Source organism: Polistes dominula, unplaced genomic scaffold, assembly GCF_049000335.1.
Source record: "Polistes dominula isolate Pdom_NZ unplaced genomic scaffold, Pdom_raw_medaka contig_24, whole genome shotgun sequence".
Taxonomy (NCBI): domain Eukaryota; kingdom Metazoa; phylum Arthropoda; class Insecta; order Hymenoptera; family Vespidae; genus Polistes; species Polistes dominula.
Genome location: NW_028301150.1, coordinates 7,991,575 through 8,014,960, shown reverse-complemented (window position 1 = coordinate 8,014,960; position 23,386 = coordinate 7,991,575). Strand labels below are relative to the sequence as shown.

At 36.1% G+C, this 23,386-nt stretch overlaps 1 protein-coding gene across 12 annotated transcripts in view; it reads left to right on the top strand.

The window, feature by feature from the left end:
* The window catches only part of MESR6 (misexpression suppressor of ras 6), a 436,905-nt gene that overhangs the window by 254,241 nt on the left and 159,278 nt on the right, over nucleotides 1–23,386 (top strand). For all 12 annotated transcript variants that reach the window (XM_089177485.1, XM_089177493.1, XM_089177492.1 and 9 more), the window contains one exon: nucleotides 767–893. In XM_089177485.1, coding sequence (XP_089033611.1) covers nucleotides 767–893 — 127 coding nt within the window. The remainder of the gene's footprint in view (nucleotides 1–766; nucleotides 894–23,386) is intronic.

Here is a 23,386-nt window from a genome sequence, read left to right as displayed (position 1 = left end):
GTCTTGGATCTTTGATCGCTACGGCAGATAACACTGTGTATCGTATCGTACGAGTGCACGCGAATAGATGGCATCAAAGTGAGTGACAGGTAAGAAAAGGGGCACGAAAAAAATGCGAAATGACAAGTATCGACGTCGTAAAAGCGACAAGCGTGTCGACGTCGCACATATCACCGAAGAGAGAAACGAAACAGAAAGAGAAATAGAGAAGAAAGAGGGAGAGAGAGAGAAAGAGAAAGAGAGAGAGTATGAGAAAGGAAAGAAACCTTTCGATTTATCGCCAATCACGATGTGACCCGTATTAACCCTCTCAAGTTCCCTTATATCTCGAGAAGAGAAAAAAAATGTGGATTCGATAATGCATCCCTTCGAATCCTTTCCCATTACGATCTTCTAAGAATTGAATAAATCACCTGACATCGAGATATAATATTATTATCTTAACACGATATCCTCTTATATGCCTGATAGATAAATATCCGAGAGAATAAGAGAATCTTCTTTAAAGATTATCGCACGGTAGTCGCAATGCATTAGTTGCGTTTAATAGTTCGAATCAAAGAGAAAGATAGAAATAAAGAAAGATTTACGGTACCTAACATAAAAATTCGCTTCTACTTCGCATCACCTTGAATAGCATAATTATGAAGGAGCTTACTTGATATTATAGGAGAAGGGGGTGGAAGATATATACGATGGTAGAAATATAAGGATCGCTGCTTCAGTTCTTAACGTCTAATCTGCTCACAATTCTCATTTGTTACAGGCTTACGTGCAGCGAATCTTATTTCCTCAGCGAGTGCCTATATGCTCCTTTCGAAGATCTTGAGGATACTCGCGAGGTCACTCTACACACGATAACGATTGGTTCTTTCATCGAAGATCCTGGGAAGGTGAGTGGTTATAATGTCATCTTCGACCTACCGTTATGTAAACATTTTCTTTTTACGCTTGAACGAGCTTTCTCAAGTGAAATCGTTTCTCCTTGTGTAAAATGTTGTCCACCTATCTAGTCTATGTCTGTGTATAGGTATATATACAGGGTGGGCCAATAACTCTGTTCAGTTAGAATATTGTTGTTTTTTATAACAATATGAAAAATTTTATATACGCAACTTAGACGGCATGGTGAGGGGCATTTTTGGCTTGAACGTTTTTTGCGTGGGTGGAGGCATAGAGGAGATTTCAAAGTCACCTGCATTTTTTAAATGGAACCTTATATTTTTTTACACTATTCGATTACTTTTTTAATTCTGTGTTAAAAAGTATTTAGTGAAGTTCATCGAAATGTCAATAGTTTACGAGATATTTGAAGTTATATAAGGAGAATATAACAATGTATTGTTCCAATATCAATTTAAATCAATTAAAAAATGTAATGAAAAATGTAAAAAAGCGCAATAGAATGTGCGCATCTAATTGTTTAGAATGAAATGGAGAAACATTCGAACATTTATTATAATAAAATACATTACTGATATAAAACTTAAAATATCTCGTAAACTATTGACATTTCGATGACCTTCATTTAATACTTTTTAACGCAGAAAAAAAAGGAATCGAATAGTGTAAAAAAAATATAAGGTTCCATTTAAAAAAATGCAGGTGACCTGGAAATCTCCTCTATGCTTCCACCCACGCAAAAAACGTTCAAGCCAAAAAATGCCCCTCATCATGCCGTGTAAGTTGCGTATATAAAATTTTTCATATTGTTATAAACAATGACAATATTCTAACTGGACAGAATTATTTGCCCACCCTGTATATGTATATACATGTAGTATATTTCCTTGTGTATTCCACCATTCAGTTATGAGCATTACAAAATCAAACGACGCCAGGAATAATAATAACGTTTGCCCGAAGAAAATGTACCATCCATATAACATTGGCCAGACGAATTGAATCTTTGACAGGTACCTTCTACTATTGGAATAGAAATAACACACGGACTCGTACGTCGATCAAATATATTTTGTGTTTGTTTCATGTTAAAATTGTTCTCGACGTCGGCTTCTTTTTTATGTCTTGTAGTAATCAAACGATCATCCTGATAACATAGCACCCGATGATAACCACGGGTAAATGCATTAATGTTTCACTTCAAAATACAGAATGAACCGAAACTTATTCGTTAATGCGTGTAAACAGGATTTCTAATTGGCCGATCAAGGAAGTCCTTGTGTTTAAAAGAGGGTCCTCTCGTTTCTCCATCAGCATTCGCCAACGTTCTCCAACGCTTACAACTTTATACAAGCGGCGCACAGTAAAAGAGGTCGATAACGGAATAAATAAAAAGACGGCTAATTGCATTGCCAGTTCGCTGTTGGTTCATTCGTCGACCTTTCTTATCTTACATGGACATCGATTAAAATTACGTACGACTACGAGTGTGTGGTAGCCATTTAATCACCACCAACATGACCACCATATGTAAAAGCTACGGTAGTGCAGCAATAGCATCTCAAACGGTGCTAGGATCGGTTCTCTTCTCGGCTCACTAATTAAATGCAACAGTTAATTAGATAACTGATAAGAGGTTATGGGGACTTCTAAGAGGTTCCCTGTATTTTTGGTTCCTTACCCTTTTTTCTATGGCCACTTTTAACTCTTTTATTGTTTTTCTCTTCCTCTTTTTCTCTCTCCTTTTCTTTTTGTTTCTATTTCGTTCGATTTTTGCAGAATGAAATTCGAAACATAGCTTAAATTCCTTGAGAGTGATCGTGAAAATTCAAAGGTTTCCTTTTGGACGGCTTAGTCGAAGAGATAGATAAAAATCCAATTAATGACTCGCGGTTTAAATGTACACCTAGGTGTTCCATGAAGCTCTAAGACTCATCATTTGATCGACAAGATGTCTTTTATTTTTCAATAATACCTTATTTTCCCAATGTTTACACTGTTTTCCATTAACTAGTCGAAAAACTGGTTCGCTTCTCATGCTTTATTACTTGGCTGAGAGATACCTTGTTACTTTATTTATACATTAATAGTCTTGGTTAGTTTTAATTACTTGTCGTTCCTAGGTGATTTATAAGTTACCAACTAAATGCTAACTCATGAATGTTAACTACTGATTTGGTTTCTAATAGCTACCGTTTCGTTTTAAATGTAAAATTTTCCAAAGATCATGGTTAAATAGACTATTGGAAATTGAAAAGACATCTTTCATGCTCTACTGTCAAGTCGATAGGAAAAGACTTTTTGTTAACAATTACGACAATGTCTCTTCAAAGAGTGCAAAAACGTTTGATAAAAAAGAGACAATGTCATTACTGTTTTAATACTCGAGTAGTCTTAATCACCATGACAAATTGTCAGAAGCTTGAAGCAATCGAAGGACGTTGTCAGAAGAAACAACGACTATGTTACCATAAGATTGTCGTTCCAAGGCTATCACGAGCAGACTCGAATAGTAGTCATGGTGATGGCGACTGTGATGATCGGACAATTCCTAGACACGGCAGCGAGCATAAATTATTCAGACGACATAGCAAAAGCGATTAATTTTATTGGCCAACGTCCCGGATATGGCTCGTCTGTACCTGTCACCGTTGCTTTGTTGCAACGTCGTATCCCACTATGCTCTCCGTTCTACGATTATGCGCCAGACCAAGCTCTAACACCTTATTAACATTGGTGGTTATGCGTATACCGGCCGCAGGAAAGTTGCGCAAAACCATTTTCGCGTGAAGAGTTTTCCATCGTTCATCGAATCACCTAACGTTCCTTAAGCATTAAATTACCGAAGCTTCTCTTTTCCCTCTTTTCTTTACTCTTCTCATATTGTCTCATTCTTTCTTTCTTCTGGCACGCAGATACCATCATTGATAAATTCATATTATCTTGACATTTAATTTTGTATACATTAGCGTTTCGTATATACTTATAAATAAGAATTTTCTCTAAATGTTTTAGTCAGTCGAGTAAAAGTAAACAAGCAAAAGGGGTAGGTGCAACTCGCTTACTGCAATGGAATTTAGAGAGATATATAGCAAGAAAAGTTTCTAGCTTGTGATGTGTATTCCCAGATGACAGGAGAGACGCGTTCCTCGCGTGAGTAACATTAGCCTCTTTCTTTCCCTCTATTCCCAAAGTCGGTATGACAAAATGACGAATATACAAGGAGACTCAACTTTCCCAAGCTAGATTCTGGAGGCAAATTCTTAGCGATTCTAAAAAGTTAACGGTCGGGAGATGCTCGCCGGTGGCCATAGATAGAGCGTTGAGTGCGACATCGTCCCGCTCTCAACTCTCGATGGTTTCCCGGTAACCATGGGGTCAACACTCACATCGAGACATGTTTGGACGAACAGAAAACCGGGCAAAGAAAGAAGAAGCTTAACGGCTCAAGACCTTGTCCAAACGTATTGACCTCAGCCAGCAGTCGTATATCTGCACATACCCAGTCTCTTTCCTCTTCATAAGAATAGGAAAAGATCACAAAAGGAATCCAAAAGGGACGATAATCCTATATACTTGTCTTTTGCCTCAGAAACTACCACCTTTATATATTATTACCTGATACGTTAGTAAATATATTATACATAAATAGATAAGAACAACATTATATTAGATCGAATGTTGAAAACATGAAAAGTTTCTTGACACACACATGCACTCCAGATATTGATATCAATTTCTATTAATGAAAAATAAGAACACTGTATTAACGATAGAAACTCGTTCCTTCGTCGATTAGCAGCCGGTAACGATGAAGAACAAGCGTGTCATACTCGTCGAGCGTCCACCGTTACGAGATGCCGCACCGCTTAGAGTTGTGATCTTAATGCGCACAGACTTCTCATCCGTCATGTAGATAGCCTAAGAGGTAGTCTCTCGGACCGGCTCGTCCGTGCACACATACTTACTTCCTCGTTGTAGACACGGGCAAAGAGCGGAAAAGACAACCTGTCGTTATATCTTTCTTTCTCTTCTTCTATTCCGTCTCTTCCTCCTCCTTCTCCTCCTCCTCCTCCTACTACTAATACTCTTCCTCCTTGTCTTCTCTTATCTCTTCTTTTTCTTCTTTATCGTTTTTTGTTCTTCTTCCTCTCTTTCTTCGTCGGTTCTCCGTACGCGTCGTGACTGTCGTACTTAAGAACCGGGGACAGGAATCATGCGACTTCGAAGCGAGACTAAAATTAAGTGTCGGGATAATAAGCATGAATGAACCGGCTGTTAGACAGGTATTCGGTTACTATGGCCTTCGAGAGCATAGGTCAGCACCACTGTCAGCGATTTTACACCGAGTTACTATCGTCTCTGTGTGTCTCTCTTGCTGAATCATCTTCCAACGAAGAAGCCTTTAGACGAGCCCGGATACGTCTTCGATGCGAATCGCTGCAGTAGCCTTCCGCTTTAAATGACTCTTTCTAATCATGATACGTCTTCTTCATTTCATCTTACAATACGAAACTATTTGTTATAGTACATTTGATCAACGACGTTTGTTGATTTTACTTCGCTTATAATATAGCAATTATCCGTGATAAGAGTAATTCAATTTTTTAATGTATTGAAAACGAATACATTACATAAAATGTATCTGTATCCTTATACTTAAAATCATGAAGTACATAAATATAGATAAGTAAATATAGAAATAACCATTTATGCATAATTTTCTCAACGGTCAGCGCGTTAAATAAAGAAACATGAGAAAATTAAGGAGCGTCTACTTCTTCCTTCCTTCGACTCAAAAGTTTATTCAAAGAGAGGAGTGGTTCGGGTTGGGTCTTATCGACGATGATGCAAGGTATCTAAAGATACGCATCTTCGTCGTCTTTGATATCTCTTCTCCTTAGGTAAAAGTAAAAATTAGCCTCAGGCACTCTCGTTAGTTTCTCATCCGGATAGTCCCGAGAAAGAAAGAAAGAGAAAGAGAAATTAAAAGATACAAACATATGCACTTACACAAAGACGCCGTCTTCTCAAAGAACGTTTTCCCACTGAATCCTAACGTTAGCTGCGATTCCTGTTTATACGTTTATCGCAAACTTAATGATGCTGTATCGATTTGGATGTAACACGACAGTAATTGATGTCATAAGTTAGCATAAACGAATAGTAAAGAGACGGTATATCTACTTACTATATACCTATATCCACATATGGTTCATCTAATGGAACTTTACACTAGAATACTTTAGCATATCAGATCTTGCTTGTATCGTTACGTTACAAGTAACGAACACCTAAATATCATTTGATTAGCAGACATGTGTTGCATAATGATTCTGTATAATTTATTGTCGGTCCGATCCAACGGCTTCTACTTACTAGAATAATTTATTTTATGAGTTTACCTTGTCAAATATGTAAACTTATTTTAATGATAGGAATATAAGCGGTTATCAGAGTATAATAAAGATCAAAAAAGTCGATTTTAATTCAAAACAAGTAACAAAATAAGAAAAAGAAAAAGATTTGTTTTTTTAATTATTAAATCTTTTATCTTAATAATAATTATCAAATTACAACTGACCGCGAAGAAATAATTACATTTTCACAAGAGATTATAAGAACAGCGTTTATTTATTTTCTTTTTTTTGTTGTTTATGTTATCACTTCTGTTAGTCTATTTATTTTTTAAAGCTTGAAATAATCGTATTTCGTCATTTTAATATCACAAATAACGATATTAACTCGCGATAGGATGCTATCGCGGACTTTGCACAAAATACAAATGAAAGCGTACGTGTTTTCAGATAAAAGATTATAGCGTATATAAGCAAACATACGTTTGGCTTGTATCTCCCACGAAGCTCGGGCTCTATCTGTAACATAAATACCAAGAGAAAAATATGTCTCGTCTAGGCAGGCTATCGCAAGAGGAATACTCTCCAATTACGATATCTCCTGTTCACGTCCACCTGCGGACTCGCGAATAGCAATTCGTAAGGTAAGTGGAAGAAGTAGCAGAACGGAAGCACGAGAGAGCCATTTACTTAGCGATCGAGAGAGTAACTTACTTCCGAATGTAGGAATGTGCTCGTGCATTTTATACCGAGTGCCCGATCCGTATTTATTTTTAAAATAATTCGTATTCGTAGGAAATAAATTATCTGGTATTATTCCAGAGAATTCGATATTGTTATGGCTTATGGTAGAAGTAGCTACGTATATATTTTTGTTCGATCTGTAGATTTCATTCGATAACAATTTAACAATTTAACCTACGATAATGATCTTTTCTTTTACATTAACGTTCGTTTCTTTGAAATAAGTTTTGCATTTAATCGATAAGTTACCTTATAACAAGGTACAGCATCAATTGGTCACGGAGATCATATTTGCGGTAATAATACTTTGAAATATTTAACTCGTATTTTCTAAATAACGATGAAAATAGATATTTTCTTTTAGAGCGGAAACATTTTGCACTTTACCGCGTAGCTAAAGGAGAATTATACATCTAAATTTACATCGATAGTCGACGATTATTGTAAGTATGCATAAAGAGGAATACCAGTTCTTAAATTGGATATTAAAATTCTGTCGTTGAGTTTATTGCAGAAAGTGCTCTCTGTCTTAAGCTTGTACCAATGCCATCGACGCATTTCATAACTATTCGTATCTCGATTTAATATATATCGATAAAAAAGTGTATATGTGTGATCAGAGAGCCGGAAAATCAAGTCACTTAGCATACTGATTCCATAATATCAAAACAATTCAAAACTATCTATTTTTAGACACACTTGTTATTTTTCAAATTGAAATTAAAATTGTTGCTATATTTATCTCTTTTTTTGTTGTTGGTACGTTTATCTCTTTTCAAATGGGTATCTTATTCCGATAGTATTTAACAGAACGAAAGACACGGATTAATTATCTCAATCATATTTATTGATAATTTTTGTCATTTTTATACTTATTATCGAAAATTAAAAGATATTACAAATATCCTAGAAAAGTGTTGTTGAAATTATAAATTATTTCACAAGTTATATTAGTATGTAATGTAATTAGATAAAAAAAAGAAAGTTGTATGGGTTCGTCATACATTGATAATTGTACTTTTCGCGCCATTTGCGAACCAGGAGGTAAACATTTTATCAGCATTGGAATCCCGATTCGTGTAATGCCACGTCGCACCATTTCCATCGTGGTTATTAATTTTCCTTATTCGTATCGAATATCCGTACCGCTCTTGATAGCAAAGATTAACGAAGACGATAAGAAAGGTGATATTTATGTCGTAAGACGAAGAGTTCGTTCCTTTCTCGCGGTTCGTTTAAGGTTTCACCCTTCCACCGATTAAAATTCGTTCGTTCGATATCTCGACGAAGGGAAAAGGAACGTATCGCATTTGCTGCACTTACCTTAACGCTTTTATCCGGAAGAATAGAAAGAAAAAAAAAAGAGGGAGAAGGAGAGAAAGAGAAAGGACTCTCGTAGAGTAAAGGATTTTCTCGCAAGAACGAGATCCTTCCTGGTTCTTAAGATAAACTTTTGCATTCTTTCAAAATGTAATCGAGTGAATCGGAGAAACTAGACACCACGAGGAGAGCGCATTAGCCAGTAGCTTTCTCGTTCAGTATTTTACCCTCTGAATCGAAATTACGAGGCGATTATCCTCTCGGCGAATAGAATTCAAAGATATCTCATTTATTGCGACACGTTTTTCCTACCTAATCTCTTTACTATTTATTATTTATTCTAATAATCTGTCCTTACTAAGAAGTACCTACTTATTTCTAAATGACCAAGTCCGTTGATCAGTAATCAAAAAGTTTACGATTTAAACGTCATTGATTTTATATGAAGAAATCCCAAGTCGCGTTCATATCGACTTAAGAAAGACTTCGATTCTGAATTATGTAGTCGGTCTTTTTTACGGATTAAGATGGTTATTTATTAAAGAATATTTTATTTTAACGTACTCTAACTTTAAGGATTTATATCGGAAGTAGCCAGAAAAAAGAATATTTCGAATCTAGCTCGCAATTCCGCTTTATAAAGGATTTTATTCATCGCTATGAACGTTACATACGTTGATTATCTTTTTTGATATGTCGAGAGTTGTGTGATCACGTATGCGTGTCATGTTATAAAAGTTTTCAATTCGTGAAATAGATAAAAAATTGTATGGAATAAAAAAGAGAGAAAGAAAAGGATGAAAAGTGACGTTAGTGGACCGACAAGACTCGTTGGCTTACGGAAGGCGTTTCACGATTTCGTGCTGACCGTACTCCGACCAAAGGTCAGAGTTCAAATTCAACCGGACGAGATAACAACTACGACGTCGATAAATCGTCGCTACGAAGAACACCGAACGTACGCTACACGCTTTTTCTTTTTCTCTTATTCTCTTTTCCATCTATTTGTTTACTGTAAATTTTCTTCTTATTTTGTATTTTTTGTATTTCCTTTATTTTTCGATTATCCAATTGTTGCAACTCGAAGCGACTACGGAAACTATTGGAAAAATCAATTTTATAACTTTATATATCTATCTTTATGAAGAAAACTTCGATGAAATAATGAAAATCTTTGGATTATATTTGTTTTAAACAAATCAATTTTCTTTAACCGTGGTCCATATAATAGATTGAAAATATCTACATAGTTTATTAAGGTACTCTCGCATTTCTTATTTGAAGAAATGCTACGAAAATGAAATTATTCAATTCCCATGCTGTGAAGCAAGGCCGCGTGTCGACTGTGATCCTGGTTTTATTTTAATTTTTTTTTCTCACCGTTCCCTTCTGCCCTTCATTTCTCTACCCTTTTTTTGTAGCGGATATTCTTCATCATTTCGTTTAAAAATAAATGAAAGGAAACGAAGAGCAGAAGGACTAAGATCCGTCGGATACGTTCGATCCTTTATCGTTATTACCCTTCAGCCGACTTAAAGGGCTATAAACGACAACATATGGCACTAACATAGACGCGAGAGCAATGTCTTGACAAAGGGATCCTACAAGACTTTGTCGCGACATGCAAACCAACGGGTGTATCTTTACCTTTCTTATTTTTCTCTTTTCATTGTCCACTTCTCGCCATAAGAAGATAACAATAGAACGGTAATGACAAAGTATTTTATCTTTGTGTTTTATTACTCTTCTTCTTCTTTTTCTTTTTCTTCCTTCTCTTACTTTATGAATTCTTCCTAAAATTTGAAAAAAATGGAACGTGGGAAAGAAAAAAACCAACAAAAGGCTTGAAAAGGTAAAAAGCTGTTTAGTTGTATAATAAACATCAAAATTATCTGGTTGTTCAAAATCGAATTACTAAAAGATTAAATAATTTTCGTAGACGACCGAACGAGATTCTTTTTGAAGTCCTTTCGTCAGGATTATCGAAAAATTTCGCAAGCATAAACGGATGCGTGTTACCATTTAACCCGATTAACTTGCACGGAGCACGTGATTGATCGCGATCCACAATAAGTTGTTGCATCAGTTGCAACAGAAATCGTTACGACATAATAAATCCTAGGAAGTAAATTACACAAATTCAAATAATTATTTCACACAAAATCCTTATCCTTATTAGTATCCTATGCAGACGTAATAACGAACCAATAAGTTTTTTTTTCTTTCTCCGAACACGAAGGCTTCGGAAAATCGAGTTTCATTCCTTTTTCCTTAGCTAAAACTCGTTCATCGTCTTACCTACGGCTCGTTCGTTAAAAGAGTTAACTATAAATTACAGTAGACATCATAGCCATCATTTTCCAGTCTTCTGGAGAAAAGAGATAGAGAAAATCATTGGCTTTCGGCACTTTAATATGAAAAAATTTCTCTTTCGACGTCGGAAAGAAAAAGAAGAAAGAAAAAAAACTGTAAATTAACGTTCTGAGAAGATATCCTTATAACTTTTTTGGAATCTCCCACTTATCTTTTTCTTTACGTCGAAGCTGGTTTTCCATCTGCTTGTTTCGCAAATTGAACGGCCGGTAGTTATATACTATAGTCTTCGTCGACGTCATGTCGCGTGAAATGCAAAACGCGTTAGGAAATCTGGAAAAATAGGAAGCAATTAGCCGTAAATCAAAATCGCGCTACCGACATAGCAGACCCTGTAGTTAATATAAAGTAGCTCCTATCCGTTCCAACCCGAACAAACAAGCGGCGTTTTGCTCGAATTTACGCTTACGAAGATATCGTTGTCCTAATCGTCCTAGTCATCCTCATACTCTTCGTTCTTTTCCTCGTCCTCAGCCTCGGCCTCGGCCTGTTTCTTCAAGAAATCTTCTCCTAGAGCCATTTTATTTCTCTCGATAAAAGATCTTTTTCTCTGTGTTCAATCTTTTCGAAAAGTATCGCTAAAAACTTTTATGATATGCCTCTATCATTTTATGATAATTTATTATCAAAGAATAAAGTTAAAAATATACATGATTTGCTGGTTTGAAAGTTAATTTTAGATTTGTGCTGTTTTAACGTGAAATTACATTGATAGGTCGTATTTATTTCATAAAATTTAAAATCGAGGTAGGATTAATACATTTCATTCAAGTCCATAGATTTATTGGCCTAGGTCGTTTGATTTCTCATGTTACCTGATTCGACATCGAGTACTGATGTATAAAGTTGCTTATAAAATTTTACCGCGTTCGCGTTAAAATCTCGAAAGTCGATAGTACGCGATAATATCAATGATCGTTCGTGTTAGAGCTTGTAATGTTAATTTTTCATTTAATATTTTCTCTCTCTCTCTCTTTCTCTCTCTTTCTCTCTCTCTCTTTCTATCTATCTATCCATCTATCCATCTATCCATCTATCCATCTATCCATCTATCCATCTATCCATCTATCCATCTATCCATCTATCCATCTATCCATCTATCCATCTATCCATCTATCCATCTATCCATCTATCCATCTATCCATTTATCCATTTATCCATCTATCCATCTATCCATCTATCCATCTATCCATCTATCCATCTATCCATCCATCTATCTATCTATCTATCGATCTATCATTTATTTTTATATCTACCTATTACCTTCATCTTTTTCACTTATTGCTAAATTGTGATAGTAATCGCTGAACCTTTTATTTCTCATGCGTATCGATTTAAGTTTGTTGAGCGACACACATAATTATCAGTTCGTAATTTAATCGAACAAAAAATGCAAAGCTCAGCATCAGTTCGCAATTAGTTTATGTGTTTTTATCGCCAATACCGGTTGGCTTATGAAATAAATTCGTCGGTTTGCGTACGAATGGCATGGAAACAATTTGAAAACTATATTGAAATCACAAAATAGGAAATCAATTTTAAAACATACATATGTCGTGATTTTATTTCAAACAGGATTTTATCAGGAACCTTTCACTCTGCCTTTCCTTTCGTGTTCACATTTACCGACTAAAAATATCTTTCAGACGATTCCGTTAGATGATCGACGTTTCGAGATAAAACGATATCCAAATTTCCAACTTCAGAAGGATCTCTAAATGTCTTGGAATTTTCTTCACGAGACTTAGAGATCGAATGCGAATAGCTAAGGCGCGAGAACGAACCGCGAATAACAGCGCATTCTGGTAAACAACAACCGGTTCCTGTTATGTACGGTTATCTTCGTGAATACGAGCGCCCACAACGTTCATTCGTTCGTTCGTTCGTTCCTTCGTTCATGGTGGTTGATACACTGTCACTTGGTCTCTACATTTTAAGATAATTTTCTATGAATAAATTCAAGCGTGCTTGAAGCTTTGCGAAGAGAAGAAATCTGTCGTCCTTACATGCTAATATACACCATGTATAAAATAGGGCAATTATGTTTCGTTGTTCCTTCCTTTAGTGATTAACGATTTTACTAATTTTTCTTTATCTCTCTCTCTCTCTCTCTCTCTCTCTCTCTCTCTCTCTCTTTCGTTTTATTAATTTGTTTCTCTTATTGCTTTTTTTCTCTTTTGATACTTAATGTATTAGTTTAGATCAATCGACGACTAAAACAGACCGTTAAATAGTTTTTTAAGTATCACCCACATAGAATCATCGAGTATATCAATTTTCACTAGGATTGTACATACTTATTGAATTGATTTTCTTAGCACCGATCAAGTTTTAACATATCTTTAAGAACGATATGTTCGTCGTTCGTTCTAATTTATTATGCCTTTGTCGTTAAGTAACAATACATAACGACGAGGTTCAAAATGTATAATTTTACGAATGAGAACAAAGATAATATACGAAGAAATACTTATCAATGATAATTTCTATAATGTAAAATAAAGTCATTTAATCTTTTTGTGTAAAATACAACAAAATAAATGTTTAACTAATCGCATAAACGAGTTATCGCGTCTATTAATAACTATTTCTTTTTTCTCTTTCTCCTTCTCCTTTTTGCTATCAGAATATTTACATTTGTCTATGCGCCACGAAGATAATAAATTCAAGACATTTCTTCCTACGCGTCGAACGTTAACGAAGGGTACCTGTCGAGCTCTTGAAATCCACTTCGATTTATTTCCTTCTCTTTATTTTTCCAACGATAGGTGTGATGCTATTACAGTTACTTCAAGGACTTCAAGATAGCACAAGCACTTTCTAAGTCACGCCGCGACATATACAACGACTATAAGCGAAGACAGAAAGAAAAAAAGAGATAAAAGATGTAAAGAGAGAGACAGATAGATGGATAGAGATTGGGCCCGTCTCTTCTGATTCCCTCACATCGAATACGCTCGTATAATTTTCCTTCGAGAATATCGAATCGTTCTCGGTTTACCTTTCTTTCTTTTCTAACTCGTAACTTTGGATTTAGAGTTTAACGCGTTGGTACTTTATCGCTTTGCGTGAACAAAATTCATGACTTTTCGTGATCAACGTGACATTCGTACATAATTTTTTTTTCTTTTCTTTTTTTTTCAAAGTCGAAATGATTTTGTCGTAAAAAGAAAATAAAAGGAAAAAGAAAGAAACCAGACGAATTTGTTCACAGTTACTAGGTTAGCTTACAAATTTGTCGAATAGGTAGGAGCATTGTAGAATTGTTAGGAACGTATATTTCGTGAAACGCAAATGATTCGATAATTTTACATTGCACCTTATAATGGACCAAGCGCGTTTTTGCATTTACCTCATCTGTATCAAAAGGCCATCGTTAGGTTCTACTATTCCCTACAAAGGAGATTGCATCGGAACAATTTCGCTGATATAGGTACCTACCTATCTGTACGTGGTAACTCTTCGCTCGGCAACTTCCTCTTCCTCCTCTTATCTTTTTATCTTTTCTACAAAATTATATAAAAATTTGTTCTCAAAGCAACTTCGTCAAAGAGCTTTTTTCCTTGGTCCTTCCTTGTGGCTCATCGTAGCCAATTGATCGGTCAAAAATTTCAAATAGAAAACTGATCTGTTTTATTTCCTAGCAAATTTTGACGATTATAGCTAGCATTATTGCTTATAAATTCTCATGAATATATTGATTAATCAATTTTAATGAAATTATTTCTTTTCGTAAAAAAATCTTCAAGATTTCGTTTTTCTCGTTGAAATAATGGATAAGCTACAGGCTACAAGACGTGATCGAAGATTTAACAACCAACAGGACATAGAACCACGAAAGGGATACTACGAAACGAAGCTGGATAGACTGCAAGGAAGGTGGTGCAATGTCTGCAGCTGACCCACTTTTGCTTGGTGTTGTATATATCGGTGAAGAAACGACGGAATGCTACCAATGCTACGGGGACTTTCACTCGGAAGGCACGTTCCTATAAGACGAAGAGAACGAGAGAGAAGGAGAGGGGGGAGAGAGAGAAAGACCGAGATCGGCATGGCGATCGATTGTTTTCAAAAGGTCGCCGCCCGGTCCTCCATTAGCGGCTTCCTCTCCTTCATAAAAGGCGCAAAGGTCGTAATGTCGACGACGTCGCCATCATAATTTTAAAAGTGACGTTGACGCGTCATTACGATACTCTTGATAAATACCTACAATCTTCTTCGCCAATTGATTAGCTGTAAAAGTAACATCCCAGAATGTAGACTTGGATTGAACGAAATTGAAAAGATCACGCATTAAATACCGATCAGTGAACCTCCATATTTAAATTTCTCTCTCTCTCGCTCTCTCTCTCTCTCTTCTCTCTCTCTCTCTCTCTCTCTCTCTCTCTCTCTCTCTCTGTTTGAAGTGTAATTGATCAGTTTCACTTTCTGCGAGTTATGATTTTAAAACATCATTAATTTTGTTTGCTTTTTATCTACGCTGGTAATGTCGATGATCAATTTAAATGTACTTTTTTAAAGGTAGAGTTTATTTAAAAATCATGAAACGACATTTAGGTACTTTAAGAGTTGTGTTCTCCAATGAAAAAATTGACTGTTTAGGAGAGCAAGAGTTAATACTTTCGATCTCGCCTTCTTAATGCTTCGCTCGTACTTACTTGTTACATTTTTCAAAGCCGTAAAAAGTGTTCAGTCGGCGCGAAAACGTCCGGTCGTTGCTTTTAGGACATTAGATCGTCGTTGTCTTGCTTGCTCTTATCGAATTCAAAGCGTCGTTGGTGCCGAGTGCGGCAGTTAAACTTAACTAACGACTCCATTAAAGTATCCACGCCAGGCCGTGCGAAATTCACGATCGTTTCGAACGTGAACGAAACGACTCGAATAGGCCGAGCATCGTCCAACTCGAAAATCGGTTCCCTGACTGCCAGTCTTAACGAGTCTCGAATTCTTCGCGATTAAATCCTTTCATATTTTCCATTTTTGCAAACACTTATTTTCCAAATAACATTTTTCCTATTTTATTTTTCTCAATAAGTACATTAATAAACGATCTTTAAATGGCATTGTATTGTATATTCATGAATAGTAAAATAAATCATAGATTGTGATACATAGAATTCTTCGTACACAATTGATAATTCTAACAATAAATTTCATATATCTGTATTTACAGACTATTATTTAAAAGAAAGGAACATTTTATCCTATAAAAAGGAAACTTTTTGTTAATCGTACCGAAATACGAGAGTCTCTTGTAGGAACCAGAAGAAAGTGACCTTAGAGGTCATACGATAGTAGCTTATCACGTAACTGGTATCTGTTGTAAAAAGAGATGCTCTTCGGGTAATCTACATCATCCAGGAAGAGATCGGTGCTAGGCCAGCTTCTATCTCGTGTATATACAACAGAAGTTTAAAGTCTCTCCGTTCGTTCGATGACCCGGCATGGCGGCTGGCTTCTTCGCCAACATGTCCTCGTGCAGGATTCCATGAGTTCTTCGTGTAATATAGAAGTCGAAGAACGCTCTTGCTCGACGTTATTCAGGAAGAGTCCTTAGCATCGTAGATAAACCGCATTTACCGCCAGTAACGAAGTCCATACGTTACGTTTCTCTCTTTCTCTTTCTCTTTCTCTCTCTCTCTCTTTACTTTTCTATTCGGATTCTACACGAGTACATATCCTTCTGCCTCTCTTTCTCTTTTATTCCAAGGAAAAGAAAGAGATAGACAGAAAAAGAAAGAAAGAGAAAGAACCATTTGCATGAACGAACCTCTAACGCTCGTTTATGATCGGACAAGGCGAAACGTGTCATGATATCCGGGATAGAAACGACTCGGTTTAATCCTCGTGAATTTCTTCCCTCTGTGAAATACATACGTTCCCGTACGAGCGCTGGTTCAACGTCGAAAACAGATATATTCCACGATATATCTTAATACCTACTACCTTTCTCAATGGTGGTGCATCCCTTTTATGTTACTACCTAGAGAAGAAAGTAATAATGCTGCCTTTGATCTCTCGAGTGTGTTAAAGTAGTTGCTGCTGTGTTTCAACGTGTAATTTTAATCGTATATTCCATTCTACGACATTACCACCAATCGACTATCGTCACTTATCTCGCGATTGTTATCAATTAGAACGTTATTTTGTTTAAAACAAAAAAAAAGAAACTTAACCAAAGACTAAAATTGGTATTTAATAGCCTTTTAATCTGTAAATCCGAGATATCTATTAAGCTTATTCGATATGAACGGTCTATCAAGAAAATTTTAATGGCAAAAATATAAAGCATAAACGAAGATAATCAAAGATGAGCCAATGTTCGATTATATCTTCGTGATACATATCGCATACTATTATCTTTTGAAGTCGTTCAATTAACCAGAAAGACTCGATACTGCATCGATTCACGTTAATGGATCGAGAAACGCCGAGCATGAACCACCTCGAGTAAGGAAAATCGTCACAGGGTTTCTGGATTTCTTTGGCGGATTTCCAAATGCGCCGAACAAGCCGAACCGAGGGACCGGAGGAAAAGTTGCGTTTACCTAGAGTTTCGATCCTATTTCCGTACCAAGTCGGTGACCTCTTCTTTCACTCACTCTCCTCCCATTTTCTCTCCCACTTTCTCATCCTCTGTTCGTTCATCATCATCATCTCTCCCTCTCTCTCCCTCTCTCTCTCTCACTTTCTCTTTCTCTTGTGTTTTGTGCACCGTTTGTCCGGTTTCAAACCACTCTGCACTTTCTTCTCTCTTTCATTTTCTCTTTCTCATTTTCTCTCTTACTCTTTCTCTCTTTCATTTTCTCTTTCTCATTTTCTCTCTCACTCTTTTTCTCTTCTCTATCATATCTCGACGGGTACAGTTTATCCAGCTCCGAAAAAACCTTTCAACATTTCGGCCCTCATCTTACTACTGTCAGGGCTCCCGTAATTGAGACGACTTTGAAGCTTGAATTGATATCCGCAAAGAAAATCAGCAAACACTCTCGATGTTTCTCCACAGTTGCTTGCCGGATGTCACACGCTTTTAACGCTCGCTGACATATTTCTCGGTGGTTATAGTTACACTTCTCTTTGATAACGATCGAAAAATAAAGAAAATTAAACAATAACATTAAAAGAATTTTCTCGCTATTTGAAGATTTTTTTTATAAACATTAGTCGTTTTAAAGAAAATTTCTAGATGAAGTAGTATGTAACGAGGATAAGTCAGACATCGAAGTGCACACGCGATATGGCATCCATCGAATCGATCGATCTTGGACTCGATCGTTTGACGATAAAAGATGAAAGTATATAGAAAAAAAATAAAGAGATAAGGGACGGCTACTCTCTGTAAACACCATTATAATATGTTGTACGTTTAAGGCTTAGTTTCGCATCGTGGCACAAACGACGACCGTCCGCATCGCGATAATCATCGATATTTTCTCTTCCGCATACCGATTTCGCGGCTGGACGTGACCCGGTGGGCAGAAATTGCGGCGTGCGGTCGATACCCGATACGATAATGGGCAACGACGCGAAGAGAAATTTCTGAACGCTCGGCCCTCCGCTCTACGTGCTTCGCGAACTTTCTGCGCTAATCTTGTCGAGCTGGCACCGATTTTACGAGCTCGAAGTCTTGCTATAAAATTCCGATTGGCAATAACTCTTGAATTTCATTGGAATCGCTTTTCGAATCGGTTTGAATTTTCTCGCCCCACAGTAACTGAAATAATCGTCAGACAATTTATAAAATTGAATTATGTTATTAGAACTAGGGATAATGAAGAAAAACTATTATTCTATACGTAGTTTAAGAAAAGTTAAAATTAAAAAAAAAAACAATTTGGAATTACATGATTCTATTTAACTTTTGAAAAATATCTATTTTTGATAGGGATAAAAATGAATATTACAAAATGGAGAACGTCGCAAGATGGTGAGCTAACGAGTCTAATAGATGCCTCGATATCGTAAACGTAAGAGGATAGGTGTAATGCGATTATAGAACGAAGCTTTTGAAAAGGAATACGGGTAAGCCCTGAGTAATCCATCGATGACGCCAAAAAACCAGATTGGAATTTGGCTCTAACTAGATAGAAAATAAAAATTGTATAATCTACTAAGATAATAGTAATCTAATATATATTAAATATGGACGTATATATAAAGTATTTAAGTACTTTGATAGTTTTATAAATTTAAAAAAATGGGTTTTTCCAATAAGTGTTTTAACTCTTACCAAGAAGAAAAACATTCTATTCATTTAATTATTCAGCCCTATCATAATCGAAGAAAATATCGTCTAGTGAGATAAATTTCCAATTGAGATTAAAAGGTCAAAGTGTAAATTGACGTAGCCCACTGTGTCATCGGCAGGTCGATCTCACATTTTCAAAGGAACAAGAAAAAGAGAAAAAGAAAGAAAATTTACAGTGGCATGCACACTCAATTTCAAAGGGATATACATCGTCGCGTGTCCTCTCGCAATGTCCTTCAAGAATTCACCCCTCGTTCTCTTCTGTTTATTCTGCACTTTAACGAAGCTTCTACGATTCCTCCTTCGGGCCAACTCGTTCAAAGAAAATAAGAGAGACTTCTTTCTCTTTTTCTTTCTTCGTTTCTTTTACTTCCTCTTCCCTTTTTTCTTCTCTGCTTGTTGTCGACGTCGTGTCACCGTGTCCCTTCATTCAACTCGTACGTCGGAAGATCCTTCGGGACAGTGAGAGGACACGAGCCCTAACTGCGTGTTCTCCAAGAGCAATATCAATATTGGCGACTTCTCGGAGTATCTTCCCAGAGTTCCCATCACGTAAATCGACAAATGCCTTTTACGCTACCGAAATACACGGGTGATACGAATATGAATTTTCACGCTCTTATATTCGAGCTCTTTTAAAATAGTTAAATATGTTCAGTAATTATAATATTATCCACATTTTGTATTTGACTATCAATCAAAGTAGAAAACTTGAAATTACAGAAAATTATCATTGTTCTATTATAAATAAATGTTTGAGACGTATATATTTTTCTAACTTTTATACTTTCGATAAATGATCAAACATACCTTTCTTAAAAAGGATCGAAAAAATATCAGACACATTTAAACGTGACGGTTCTTGTGTGAGGTAACAAAAGGTAAGAAATAATCATTGCACATTGTATAATTGGATCTATTACGATGGAATGCTCTTGTTAATAAGATTTTCTAAGCGGTGACCTTTACTTTTAACTAACGATAGGGTGTTTGAGATCGCAGGCGACATAATTACACAGATGACCTTAAAATCGTTTACGAGACTATCGTTCTCAATGCTGGAAAAAAAATCTCCTACGTGATTTCGTTCGTTTAGCATAACTGGCATTTAGAACAGCCGTTATACACCCACCTTCTCTAGAACGCAAAGCGACGACCACCTCGTCCTCGATGTCCTGCGATTGTCCGCCTACGGGCACGTGATTATCGTCATAACTATACTTCTACCTACTTAATTATAAAATATCTAATCGAAGGATGCACAATATATTTTATTTGTCTTTCTTGAAGTTGTGACCGATTGTAGAATAGAAATAGATGTTATTAATAGTAAAAAGATCGTTAAACACGAGGCCGTATCATTGGTGTAACATTCTTTGCGAGCAGTACTTACGAGCGAACACTTAACGCGAGTCGACGTATTTACGATTCATAAAACGAAGCTTATATACGTCAAATATCGTGCTGAGTATTTCTCGTCTAACGTAATACGTTGTTTGATCGTGCATCATTTCAAAGGATAAACAAGGTACCTAGCAGCCGTTAAACGAGCCCGGATTCACGTTGCTGCTCTACCGATCGTGAACTCTACGTTCATTTCTTACTTTCGGAACAACTTTACACGGAGTAAGAAACATCAAGGAAGATTAATGAATAGTCAAAATCATCGTAGAAAAGAGGATATCGAGAAAAATTGTCGAACGTCCTCTTTCATATGTACTTATTCCCGATCGGAACGTTAATGTCGAACAATTCTCAGGATTCGTTCAAGCATCTTTACTTCATGTAAGCGAGATCTTAAATATTTGTATAGAAAACTTTTTGGTCAAAGAAGATTCAAGTGCATAAAGCAACTAACCAATAGCTAACAAACGCGGAGAAACATCGTCTAAGAAGAACTATCTATCAACGTCCCACTATCGAGACGTTGTAGTTCTCTTGCTTTCTCGGGGCCGACCTTAATGTCGTGAGAAAGAGGCGTGGACCATAACTAGGAAGAAAGTCTAATCGCTATAGTCAAGAAGAAAGGTTATGAAGACTATCGATATGTTTGTTAACTCGAAAAACTGATCGGCTTCTGATGGACCACGTAGATCTAGAGAATTTCTATGGTGGTTTCTCTACTTTTAAAGAGTCGAACCTTTTATTATACCGGTTACTCGTACGCAGTCGTTCATTGCGTTGCGTATTTTCTTCCAAGTAAGACCGCCAACGTCGAACTCGCATGCGAATGAGCCTTCCTATACCATAAGGAGCGTCGAAGAGACGACTGGCCGGCCCCAATGGGTCCCCTTTTCTTCGGGATATCTCGTCTTGGAATACCGTACGGTTCCTTCTTGCGACTAGCCGCTTCCGAGGAAGCCACCTTTCTTCTTTGACTCGGAATCTTCGGGCACTTCACGCGATGCCCCCACTTACGACCTTACTTCTCTCTCCCGTTTCTAGTTAAGTATGGATTCGAAGAAATTCTCGAGTTAGATGATACACACAATAATATACAATCTTTTTTCCTTAACGTAATCGCTTCATCCATATTCCGAACATATTTTCTAGATATTTTTTTTTCTTACGTTCGTTCGTCAAAACTTTATAAATTTCATGGAAACATATCAACGATCTTGAATTTTTAATGAGAAACTAAGAATCTGCTTTTTCGATAAGTATCAGATCTAATGCGAGCTCTTGTCACGCAAAAAGCTCATGAGAGAGAAGAATATAGTGGTTTCGGCGAACGCAAAAGTGACGATTGAGGTGGAAACCTTCGAGGAATCTCTAATAAATACTAGCATTGTATGCTAATTCATAAATATGCTCCATGTACGGCACAACATCGTGCACGAAGCAGCTGCACCGAGAATACTCCTCGCATGTCGTATGCGTGCGTTTTTTTTCAACCAATCAAATCGTCTTGCTTCGACTCACTTTGCCTTGCCTTGCTTTTTCTTTCCTTCACCTCTCCTCAAGATTCTAGTTGCTTATATTATGACGAGCTTCGCATAAGAATATGAGCTAAGCGTGATTAATGTATGTATTTCACTTTATGGCTTGTTCTTTTAAATGCGTCTCGACGTTCTCTTAGGACGATCCTAGAAAATATCCTAAAAATGAAGAATGACAAATATTTGTTAATTTATTTGAAAATAATATGATGAAAATGATAAAACAAATAAAAAATATTATCTATATCCTAATATTATCTTTCGTTCAAATAATTTTTTATAGTTGAGAAAGATACGCCTGCGTATAATTATCTTATCGTAAACTTTGGTCAAAAAAGAGCTAAAGAAAAAATTCTAAAAAACTTTAAAATTTTCAGAGAAATAAAAAAAGAAGTAAAGGTACGAGGATGTTGTACGAAAAAGAACTTTAATGTAAAGTTGAGAAGCATCTCCTCGTTTAAGGAAAGAGCGCGCGACGACTAACAGTGAAATTCAATTCGCCATGAATTTAATAACGACTAGTCGATCGGATTTATATTGCCACTCAGTACTTTATTTATCGATAAAATTAAAAGGCGCCGAGCCATTTAATTTTTTTTTTCTAGATTTTTTTCTTTTTTCTTTCTTTCTGTTATTCTTCTTCTTTTTCTTCCTCTTCGTCGTTTATCACTTTTACCGAATTAATAAAACGATTTTAATCAAGTACCTAAGTAGCTTAGAACATTTTCAAATATGTTCCCCTTTTATGTTTCATTTTTTCATTTCTTTTCTCTTGTTAACTAGACGCGCCTAACCGGTGAATACGAAATAAAAAGATGAAGGATAATTCATTTAGAGTCGCGTCAATGACAACGTAAGAACAAGGAGGTGCGCGTGAGCAAGACGCCCACGATCCTTCGAGAAATCAGGTCGAACGGATTAAGCCGATCGCGAGAGAACGTGTTTATCCCTTTTGCATTGGCAAATATCCTTGTGTTTCGCACCTACGCTCTTTAATCTTACCGCCTATTGGACCGAACAAGCCGGTCAAAAAATTATACATTCCATTCATGATTTCTTAAGAGATCAAGCGCATATCATCCAACAAATGAAAGCAAACCAAGTCGTTTTCTAACAGATGTATTACCATATTATGTATGCCAAAGTATCTTTACATCTTCTATACCATCTATAATGTCTGTTCATATTGTTTATGGTAATCTGCTTGCCTCCAAATGAGAATATCTAAACAATGTTTCTTAATTCAATACCACATTACTTTAATCTTCAATAATAAACAAATAAAATAATTTGTTTCCTTATGATCTGTACTTTTTAATAGTAGAATATATAAAAGTTTTCAGAAAGTTTCATCGATGCAAATCAAATGCTAGATTTGGATTTAAAATCTATAATAATTAACCCAAAGAAAATGTAAAAAATTGAACATGTAATTGCAGATGAATAGGATAGAGATAAAAAAATAAAGAGAGAATAATAGATGAAGAAGGACTAACTGTCAT